The following is a 12,054-nucleotide window of genomic DNA, read 5'->3' on the forward strand; positions in this document are numbered from 1 at the left end:
GGATGCAGGGGTAAAATGCAGCGAATGAAAGATTATTTGGAACAGAAATTAGGTGGCAGTTACAGGAGTCAAAGGGTATAAAAGAAAATGGTACAGGGCTTTAGCCTACTTCCAATGTTATTTGGTCTGTACATTTAGCAAGCAATAACAAACAAAGGAGAGATTTGCAGAGGGAACTAAAGTTCACGGAGAAGATCCACAAAGTTTAAGGTTTGCTGATGACATAGTAATTCTGCCAGAGCTAGCAGAGGATTGAGAAGAAAAGTTGAACGGAATGGGTGTTGTCTTGAAACAGAATAGAGAATGAACATCATCAGAAGTAAAGCAGGGGTAAAGGAGTGCAACTAGATTAAATCAGATGATTCTGAGGGAATTAGATTAGGAAATGAGACACTAAAAGTAGTAGGTCAGGTTTGCTGTTTGGACAGCAAAATAACAGATGATGGTGAAAGTACAGAGAGTATAAAATTATGATTGCCTGTATCACGGAAAAAAATTCCTGAAAAATAGAAATTTGTTAAAATGTAGTAAAATTTAAGTGTTAGGAAGTATTTCGTAAAGGCATTTGTATGGAGTAGCCTTGTGCAGAAGGAAAACTTGAATGATAAACAGTTCAAACAGGAAGAGAATAGAAGTTTTTGAAATGTAATGCTATAGAAGAATGCTGAAGATCAGATGGGTAGATTGTGTAACTATTTAAAAGGTACTGAATAGAATCGGGGAGAGAAGAAATCTGGGGCACAACCTGACTAAAAGAAGGGATCGTTTTCTGAGACATCCAGGACTCACCACTTTAGTCCTTGATGTCTCAGAAGTTATTTGGAAATGAAGAAGCTTGGACAAGGTGGAGTAGTGTGGAGAGCTGCATCAAACCAGTCTTTGGACTGAAGACCATTACAGCAACAACAACAGTATCAAGCCTCACAATTTCAACAGTGTTATAATTTTATACAACATAAGATGGAAGTATGCATTCACCATTATAATAAATACTCATAATTGCACCATAATTGTGAACACTGTTCTGGAGACTATGGCAGTTGGCTACCTGAACTTGAAATGGGTGGACACTGGTTCTAGTAAAATGTTAATTATTATTATTATTATTATTATTATTATTATTATTATTATTTTTTTTTTTTTTTTTTTTTTTGTGGGTGTGATCATGATTGCCATGGTCCTCTCCTCTTATCTACACATGGATGTAAATGTGTCCACATTTTGCCTTTTGGAGAGTTATATTGTGGAACAATAAAAACAATGAAAGTAGAATTAGGCTTGACGAATTGTAAATTACAGTGTTACAACAAAGAAGATCCCCCTAAAATGACACAACATTTGAATTTTGTGCTGCACATACATCTGATTATTGTAATAAATCTTTGTGAATACTAGTTTCATCTAAGTTAAACCTCGGGTTCTGTGCGTGGTCCTCTTATCTACACATGGATGTAAATGTGTCCACATTTTGCCTTTTGGAGAGTTATATTGTAGAACAATAAAAACAATGAAAGTAGAATTAGGCTTGACGAATTGTAAATTACAGTGTTACAACAAAGAAGATCCCCCTAAAATGACACAACATTTGAATTTTGTGCTGCACATACATCTGATTATTGTAATAAATCTTTGTGAATACTAGTTTCATCTAAGTTAAACCTCGGGTTCTGTGCGTGTAGATGACTGACTGTGGAGATTTACCCAAACCAGAGATGAGAGGACTTGGATTAAAGCATGCCAAACGTGGCTTTAGCTTTGGTCTGGCACTGGCCATAGGTGCAGCTCTGTCATACAAGATATTTGTAGCTTCTGCAAGGAAAAGGGATTTTGCAGAATTTTACAAGTAAGTATTATGTTTCTTCATAATGAATTACTAGGAAATAAATAATGTCAAATGAAATGAATTTGGCTGCTCTGCTGTTCCAGGACGAATCATCAGTATTCAGGGATATGAAAGGAACAATCATTCAGAGCAGAAAGTCTAGTAAACATGGGCTCAGAAATGCGTACCTGAAGAGCTGCTCATAGCTCTCAAAGTACTTTGCTTCAGATGATCATTCCTGCTGTATCCCTGAATACTGACCATTCCTCATGGGATACCCTGTATTAGTACTGCATTCCAGACCAAATGTAACCTCAGTAAATGAAGTACCAACTAATGTAATGATGTTTTGTCTGATTTTAAGTTTATAGTATATTTATGCAATTTCTTTGTATTCGGAATTTATGTTGTTATGTGGCAAAGTCAAGTGATGTTCCGGTCAGGCTGATAGCACAGTTATGAGACCAAGAATTTTAGATTCTAAGAACTGCAAACAATAATCTGTAGATGAAGAATTACATATCTACAGCCACATTCATGTAACTGATCTGCAGGTCATACATTAGTATTTGGCAGAGGATTCGTAGAACATTTTTCAGAGTACTTCATGACTGCTCCACTCTGAAATAGCACAAGGGAAGATATGAGCACCCAAATCTTTCTATACGAGATCTGACTTATCTTATTGTATTATGATGGCCATTTCTCTCTATGTAGATGCGAATCAATACAATATTTTTGCATTTGGAAGAGGAAATTGATGTCTGAAATTTCTTGAACAGATCTCAACAAAAAAAAAAAAAAAAAAGAAAAAAAAAAAAACATTTCATATATGGTACATGTGATTCTCTATCCTATATTTCATCGTAATACAAAACATGTTACCTTTATTTGACCTTTTTTGATGTACTCCATTGAGTCTATCTGGTAACGCCAAGAGGAATAGTATTTCCAATGAGAATATTGAGTATAAGAAGGATTACTTTAGTAGAAGAGATGCTAAACATTTAGCCTGCTAAACGTTTAACATGCTTCACAGTCTTCAGTGAAAAGCATCTATTTGATCCTGCATATTTTGTAATAAAATCTATTTACCTCCTGTTACAGGGTGTACACGACCCGGGACAACCGGGAGGTCCGGGAAAACCCCGGGAATTTTTTTAGAATTCCGGGAATTTTTCATTGTTTTAGTTTTCAGTTAAATTTTTGTAACTGACTGGTAAGAACCAGTACTCTAACAAAGAATGTTACTGCATCTTGCTACTGCAGAATAATACTGCAGCAATAAAACAAGAACGAGAGAGAAAAAAAACGAAAATAAAACTTAAGTTGCAAAGGAAATGCATCATATACAACAACAAAACACAGTGCTCATATAAGCGTCTGCCAACAGCTAAATGTGTCAAAAGGCTTTAGGAAGACTATGCAATGCTTCATAACAACAAATTGCCTCCAATGAGCGTGACGTCACAACTGTTTACATTAGATTCGTTTGAGTAGTTGTGAGCGAGCTTATGCGCATGTGCAGTTTAGTCGCGTATGAGTAGTACCACAGTCTAACAGACTGTGGAAGTACCTTCTTCTGCTTCTGGCTACAGAAGTGTGGCAGTTAGCTGTATAAGTAAAAGCAGCAAGCAGCCAGATGCTATCCAGAAAAATTTCACTGGCGCGCCTAAGCCGTCAGATTCACATATGCGCAACAGGCCTGGAACTACGGTAGGGGGCAGGGGCAAACCGGGGTGTCTGCCCTGGGCGTTTAGGCAGGGGGGGTGTCAAATTCATATTATTGAGGAAAAAGACCTTGTATCACGAAGCACCTAGTATCCAGCGTACGTTGGTCTATCGACTACTCGTATGATTTTGAATGCATCACTGTTGGTTTTTGAACGAATTGTAAGTTGATTTCTGAATGTATCATAAGTTGATTTTTCAATGCGTGCATAGTGTAAGTGATGTCTCTGGCAGGGGAATCCCCGTCACATCTAGAAGTAAACTTACCTGCAGACAAAAGCGGACGGGTCTATACGAGCTGAGCGGAATAAAGCCAAACGGGTGAATGCGAATCGTTGTTTATGTGGTTGAGCGGGTTTGCAAATAATCAGCGTTTTTATAAATAATAGAGAAATCCATAGATTCAGACTACCAGAGTGGAAATAAACGACTAACAGGAATACAAATTGTCTTATCTGTGTATCCAAGAGATTGAAATTTTGACAGAAAATTTTTGGCCAGACTGCTACACTACTAAGGACCAGTTATACAGACCCCGACTAGCAGCCGCTAAAGTTCTATTCTGGGATTAGCATGGAAAATGCGTTGTATGAACAGGTAATAACGCCTAACCGGAGAATAAATGCAGGATACTAAACCGGTGATTGTGGCAGGGTTAGTGAAGTTAACGAGAATAAGTTTTGACACTGGCAGGAATAGTTACAGAATTAGTGATGACAAGAGTGTTTTTTAGACAGAGGAAGGAGAAGAAACAGGGACTCTCACAAATTACGGAAGAATATGACGATTCCAAATTTATATAAAAATTTTGTACTACTACTCTTCGATCTCATGCTTCAGAAGCTAGTGAGTATGAATGAAACGTGAAACTATTTCCTAACACAAAACTTTTTGCTTTTAGTAGGCTTAATAGGCATATGATATTGGTGCTTCGTGAATTATATTCTGTCGTGTTATAAAAATGACGATTTGTGGCAAAACAGCCTTGTTTATTTGGTGTGTCTAACAATTGCTGCAATATTGGGCCTATTTCATTTTATCTAACAGACAGTGACAAAATACACGTAATCAGATTGGAAAGCCACACCAGTCTTGGGTACTATTTATATTAACAGCTTTTCTAGTATTAGACAACGACATTTCGTTTTTTCATTTAGCAAAATGTTCACGAACTTTGATGAGGTAATAGATTGTTTCCCAGAAAGGAAAGTATGCCACATAAAGCTGTGGCAAGATTAGAGAGAAAAAAAAAGCTACGACTTAAGGATTGAAGAAATGTATACTGTCTTGTTTGTCTCTTGTCTTTACTCATTTTATGTATCCTATATTTAATTTTATGTCACACAAAACAGCAAGTTGTTAGATAATAGGCAGTAAAAAGTGCAGATTTTCTGAAGAGCTCTTGTTCTTTTGATTACAAATAATCCCATTCGCTGTTAATTACAAGATTTTTTTAAAGGGGCAGGCTGTCAAACCAGCCGACTGGGAGCAGGAGAGGCACCACAGGAGATTTTAATTTCCACTGGCCTGAATATAGTTTGATGGCACCCATTACAATTACACATTTGAATTCCACAGAGTGAAATACAGAGGCATGCGATGAAAGAATGCTGTGTGAAGAGGCGTGGCACTGCACTTCAGCACACAGACCAAATCATGTGTCTTACATTTTCTCAAACATATATGTTTTATGTAGTAGACTATTCAGAAAGATGTGAGCTACAAAATGAAGATATTTTTTGAAAAGTTGATTTTTAAAATTTTTGGTGTCCTACCTCAAACGCTCGAGGGAGGGGGAGCGCCACTATCTAATACAGGGTGTATACGACCCGGGACAACCGGGAGATCCGAGAAAAACCCGTGATTTTTTTCATCCGGGAGAAAACCGGGAAAAACCTGTGATATTTTAAGAATTCCGGGAATTTTTCATTGTTTGAGTTTTGAGTTAAATTTTTGTAATTTTGACTGGTAAGAACCGATACTCTAACAAAGGATATTACTGTATCCCGCTACTGCAGAATAATACCTCAACAATAAAGCATAAACAAGACGAGAAAACAAAAATAACTTAAATTGCAAAGGAAATGCGCCATATACAGGGCTATTACAAATGATTGAAGCTATTTCATAAATTCACTGTAGCTCCATTCATTGACACTGGTCACGACACACAACATATACGTAGAAAAACTCATAAAGTTTTGTTCGGCTGAAGCCGCACGTCAGGTTTCTGCCGCCAGAGCGCTCGAGAGCGCAGTGAGACAAAATGGCGACAGGAGACGAGAAAGCGTATGTCGTGCTTGAAATGCACTCACATCAGTCAGTCATAACAGTGCAACGACACTTCAGGATGAAGTTCAACAAAGATCCACCAACTGCTAACTCCATTTGGCGATGGTATGCGTAGTTTAAAGCTTCTGGATGCCTCTGTAAGGGCAAATCAATGGGTCGGCCTGCAGTGAGCGAAGAAACGGTTGAACGCGTGCGGGCAAGTTTCACGCGTAGCCCGCGGAAGTCGACGAATAAAGCAAGCAGGGAGCTAAACGTACCACAGCCGACGGTTTGGAAAATCTTACGGACAAGGCTAAAGCAGAAGCCTTACCATTTACAGTTGCTACAAGCCCTGACACCCGATGACAAAGTCAAACGCTTTGAATTTTCGGCGCAGTTGCAACAGCTCATGGAAGAGGATGCGTTCAGTGCGAAACTTGTTTTCAGTGATGAAGCAACATTTTTTCTTAATGGTGAAGTGAACAGACACAATGTGCGAATCTGAGCGGTAGAGAATCCTCACGCATTCGTGCAGCAAATTCGCAATTCACCAAAAGTTAACGTGTTTTGTGCAATCTCACGGTTTGAAGTTTATGGCCCCTTTTTCTTCTGCGAAAAAAACGTTACAGGACACGTGTATCTGGACATGCTAGAAAATTGGCTCATGCCACAACTGGAGACCGACAGCGCCGACTTCATCTTTCAACAGGATGGTGCTCCACCGCACTTCCATCATGATGTTCGGCATTTCTTAAACAGGAGATTGGAAAACCGATGGATCGGTCATGGTGGAGATCATGATCAGCAATTCATGTCATGGCCTCCACACTCTCCCAACTTAACCCCATGCGATTTCTTTCTGTGGGGTTATGTGAAAGATTCAATGTTTAAACCTCCTCTACCAAGAAACGTGCCAGAACTGCGAGCTCGCATCAACGATGCTTTCGAACTCATTGATGGGGACATGCTGTGCCGAGTGTGGGAGGAACTTGATTATCGGCTTGATGTCTGCCGAATCACTAAAGGGGCGCATATCGAACATTTGTGAATGCCTAAAAAAACTTTTTGAGTTTTTGTATGTGTGTGCAAAGCATTGTGAAAATATCTCAAATAGTAAAGTTATTGTAAAGCTGCGAAATCGCTTCAGTCATTTGTAATAACCCTGTACAAGAATGACACACAGTGCTCATGCAAGCGTCTGCCAATTGAAAATGTGTCAAAGGCTTTAGGAAGACTATGCAGTGCTTCATAACAACAAATTGCCTCCAATGAGCGTGAAGTCACATTTGAGTAGTAGATTCTCCCACTTCTGGCTTCAGGAATGTGGCTGTTGGCTGTGCAAGCAGTCGCAGCAAGCAGCTAGATGCTACCGGAAAAAGGGGGCACCAAATTCATATTCTTTAGGAAAAAAAATTTGTTTCACAAAGCGTGTCTATCGATTATTCATATGATTTTGAAACGGTTCCCTGTTGGTTTTTGAACATTTTTGAACACATTTTAGGTTGATTTCTGAATGAATCATAAGTTGACTTTTGAATGCATGCATAGTGTAGGTGATGTCACTGTCAGGAGAATCCTCGTCGCATCTAGAAATAAACTTTCCGCAATACGAGCTGAGGGAGTAAAGCCGAATGGATGAATACCAACCGCTGTCTGATTATGTGGTTGATTGTGTTTGCGAATAATCAGCATTGTTACAATTACTAGTGAAATCCATACATTCAGACTACCAGAATGGAAATAAACGACTAACAGGAATAACAGGTGAGAAAGATTACGTATTATCTTCTCAGTGTATCCAAGAGAATGAAATTTTGACAGAAAATTTTGGCCAGACCACTACACTACTAAGGGCCAGTTATACAGTCCCCAGCTAGCAGACGCGTAAGTTCTATTTTATTCCGGAAAACGTGTCGTTCGAACACGTAATAACGCCTAACCGGAAAATAATCACAGGATAACTAAACCTGTGATTCTGACAGGGTTAGTGAAGTTAATCGGCGAACAAATTTTGACAATGGCAGCAATAGCTACAGAATTGGTGATGACAATATTGTTAGAACGATGATGGAGAAGAAACGGGGACATCACACAAATTATGGAGGAATAAGATGATTCCAAATTTATGTAAATATATATTGGTACATTTTGCCTGCTTGTGTCCGTATATGTGCGGATGGATATGTGTGTGTGTGCGCGAGTGTATACCTGTCCTTTTTTCCCCCTAAGGTGAGTCTTTCCGCTCCCGGGATTGGGATGACTCCTTACCCTCTCCCTTAAAACCCATATCCTTCTGTCTTTCCCTCTCCTTCCCTCTTTCCTGATGAAGCAACTGTTGGTTGCGAAAGCTTGAATTTTGTGTGTGTGTTTGTGTTTGTTTGTGTGTCTATCAACGTGCCAATGCTTTCGTGTGGTAAGTTACATCATCTTTGTTTTTAGATATATTTTTCCCACGTGGAATGTTCCCTCTATTATATTCATATAATTTGTATAGTTTGATGCATATAAACAACAAACAAGTGTGAATGATGTAAGGTTACTGCAAAAAATGATTTGCTTTACATGTTTTCTGGATGTGTTGCTTATTGATTGTGATTCACTGAAAATGCCTGGCTTATGATTTGTATCTTTAAAGAGTAAAAAAAAAAAGTATTAGAAATATTTTACTGTATTTCCAGTTTTATGTAATTTTTGGCTGTCATTGTAAGTTATTTTCAGGCATGTGAAAACTCCTTTTAGCCCATTTTTATCACCGCAGTACTGCTTTGGGCATATTTGCGTAGGTCTGAAGTGCCCATTGTACACAGACAGTGCATCATACAGTTTTATTGATGAGAAGATGCTGAATAAATATATAGTTTCATGATCTCAGAATCCTTACAATGACCCTTTAGCCCTTGCCATGTGTTCACAATGCCAGTTAAAACTACGTTTACTTCTCAGACCTGATATTACATGCCAAGGTATGATAAGTTTCAAACTCTAGATTTAACATATAATGTTATCGAAAATAGGTTCAAAATTCCCTGAAAACTTCATCTTGAGAACATATGTTAAAAATTTGCTATGAGTAGGTATTATAGAAGTGGCCATCCCCACAGTTTGTCTTTTGGTATCCAAAAATCATGATCTTTCCAGGCGCATCTGATAAAAAATTTTGAAAACAGAAAAATGACATTTCTAGATCAAGAGATAAAGAAAGTACAATCAAAAATTGAGCAACTTCATTGGTTAGTTATCTCGATAAATGCAGCCTATAGTGCCAAAATGGATAAATATGGGTCTTTGCAGTTTTCTGCATAAGTATAATGACTTAGAACCTTTGGATCTTGGTAATGGACACTGACAATGAAAAAAATTGAAGTTATTGAAAATTTATTCTTAAACCCATTAGATAAAAATATTGTTAATCTGCCATGAATAGAAGTTATAGAAGTGGCCAGCTCCACAATTATCATTTTTGCATACCCAAAAACCATAAAATTTGGGGCTTTCTCAGGAACTGCCCATGAACAAATGATAAGGCAATAAGCCACCTAAGGTCCACCCTGGACCACACCTAATACAAAAGAACCTACTGGTTGTCTCTGTGCAGAAATATGCTGTCATCCTGAGCACTGAGTAAGTCGTTCCCTTTGTTCCAGTGGGTCACTGCCTCAGTTGACTGTGCTCTGCCGACCTGCACACTTGGAGCATTCTCATTGCTATCTCTTTACTATATATCATTGAGCTACAGTTTTCATGCATTGTAGCATCAATGGAAGTTCTTTATAATCAGACACATGTAATGAAGTTCTTTATAATCAGGCATGTGTGATTCTGTGCAGCATCATTAGATTTATTTTGATAGAAGGAAGCAGGTAAGTGAAAATCTCATTGAAAAATGTGCTTAAGAGTATTGCAGGAATTGTTAGCTATTTCAATTGCAATACTTGTAAGATGTTTACTACAGGCTAGCAATGAATCCCCTAGATTCCTTCTAACAGCTAAACCTTTCATTGTTTCTGGTAGGCTATTAAAATTTCCTGCTCATGAATAATAGACACCTTTCTGGGCCAAAGTGAGTGACAGTAAGTCTTTATAAAGATTTTTTTGTGTCTTCTGAGTATTGGTCCTGTGTACAGAGCCATAGCCACTTGTTTGGAGAGACTTCCATATGAAGTTTCGAATTCAGGTCACAGATTATTTGTATTACAAATTTTTGGACTCCGGAAACTTTAGCTTGCCTTGATGAATTTGTTCAGAATGTACAGAATCTGACATCATATGATACTAGCAAAGTAAGCAAATCATGGCAGAATTTTATATTTATATTTTTTTCTGTCTGGTTGCATTCAAACTGTGGATGAAGACTTTTTTTAGCTGTTTCAACATTTCTAGCGTATGCTTCTCCCCTCTGAAGGTATTATAAAGCTATAATCCCAATAAAAAAACCTTTTGTACCTTCGTATTATATCTTGGGCTATTTTCATATTTCTTACATAATTAAAACTTACGGCTAACAGAAGCCAAAAAATACCAGAGAAAAAAATTTTCTGGGCAAAATTGTATGTCTCCTCTTTTGTGGGAGAGCCAAAGTGCAGATATTTATGACCTTCCTTTTTCAGTGAACGTTCTTTACTAGTACAAGTTGTGAGTCTGAAAATTAGTTGAATGATTTTTGATATTGGTTTGTAAACTAGTGTCTGTCCGAAGAACCCAAGAATAGATCTGGATATGGTTATTTGTGAACAAATTGGAAGATTATATACATCAGTACATAGTTTCATTAACATTTTTCTGGCTGTGATTCTGCTTCATAACATAAAATACTTGAACTATTGAAATAACAAATGTTTCAACTGTGTTGCAGCTGTCTTCCTTAGGACATGATCTGTTAGTGTTGGGGGGAATTACTACTACGCAGCAAGAAAGCTGCTGAGTCTCTACCAGTGTTGTTGGACTACACACTTGATTGTTATAAAATTTTAATGCCTCTAAAATATCACCTGTGAATTGTGATTTGTAGTCTAATATTGCACTTTCCTCCTTCAGTCATTTTTATATTTATTTCACAAAATTGTTTCCATTTCAGAAGCATGCTTCCATTTTTGCATTGTAAGAATTGCCTCTACCAATCACACGCCTCAGGGAATTTCATTGCAATATGGACAAGTTGAATTGGTTTCTACTAGAAGTGGTTAACTTCTCAAAAACTGAAAATGCAGATTTTGTTGGTTTTATATAGTTGAGACATAGATACATCAAATTGAAATAAAATAAGACACCATAATTATCTTGCCATTTCTAGAGACCGGATTTAAACCCACAGTTGTTTCTAATAGGTGATAACTCCAAGTTCAGGAAATAAACACGTGGCTGGTCAGGAATATTGCTGAATGAATGAACGAATGTTGTAAACTTTGAATAACTATTCCACAGATAATATTAAGATGAGCAGCTCAGAGTATGAAGTTTCAATTAAAATGAAACAGCAAGGAAACAGATGAAAGGTGAACTTCATTAGCTTTTAGTATGATTTTGTATTTTCTGTGTTTTGTGTCCCACAAAGGCTTTCATTGCACTGTAATAAGAAGTGCTTACGTAAAAAAAAAGCATTGTTTGCTGCCAAGCAGTTTCTGTGCAATGAGCACAGTTCAGGAAAGAAAGGGCAAGGATATTGGAGGAATGAGAAGTCCATACATTTACATCAGCTTAACACAGGACATATTGTACCACCAAGAACATAGGGCTTCTTCAGACAGAAGCATATGATGGGAAAGTTCCCATAAACAAGAAGGAGGAAGATGATGTTTTAATTGCGAACTTTTGCACCTACCAGTTTCTAGACGTAATTTTTGTTTGCAAAGAGTGACAGTTTATACGTGATGTATTACAGCAGAGAAAGAAGCCTGAAACCACTGGAGGCAATAGAACAGTTTACGCCAAAGTCATAACGCAACACACTGGTCATGAATGGTGAAGGTTTGAACCATTGAAATACATCGTGGAAATAAATTAAACAGTGACTGGTATTATGCAGACAGTACATCATGTCAGTCAACTGCGGCTGTGAACAAATGAAAACTTTGACTGCCCAAGAGGACAGCAGCAATGTGGGGGAAGAAGCCCCACCTCTCTCTTGAATGGCTGCTTTCTGTGCTTCCATGAAAGCAGAACTGATATAATAGTCATAGGGATCAGTGATTACTCAGTGATTACTTTTGTTGTGGTGAGAGATGCATTCGAAT

General features: G+C 37.8%; 1 protein-coding gene across 1 annotated transcript in view; it reads left to right on the forward strand.

Moving 5' to 3' along the window:
- The first annotated feature begins 1,616 nt into the window (after positions 1-1,616).
- The window catches only part of LOC124803132 (cytochrome c oxidase subunit 6C), a 40,642-nt gene continuing 30,204 nt past the window's right edge, over positions 1,617-12,054 (forward strand). Inside the window, exon 1 of the mRNA XM_047264312.1 lies at positions 1,617-1,843. Coding sequence (XP_047120268.1) covers positions 1,680-1,843 — 164 coding nt within the window. The 5' untranslated portion in view covers positions 1,617-1,679. The remainder of the gene's footprint in view (positions 1,844-12,054) is intronic.

This window comes from Schistocerca piceifrons, chromosome 6 (genome assembly GCF_021461385.2).
Source record: "Schistocerca piceifrons isolate TAMUIC-IGC-003096 chromosome 6, iqSchPice1.1, whole genome shotgun sequence".
Lineage (NCBI taxonomy): Eukaryota > Metazoa > Arthropoda > Insecta > Orthoptera > Acrididae > Schistocerca > Schistocerca piceifrons.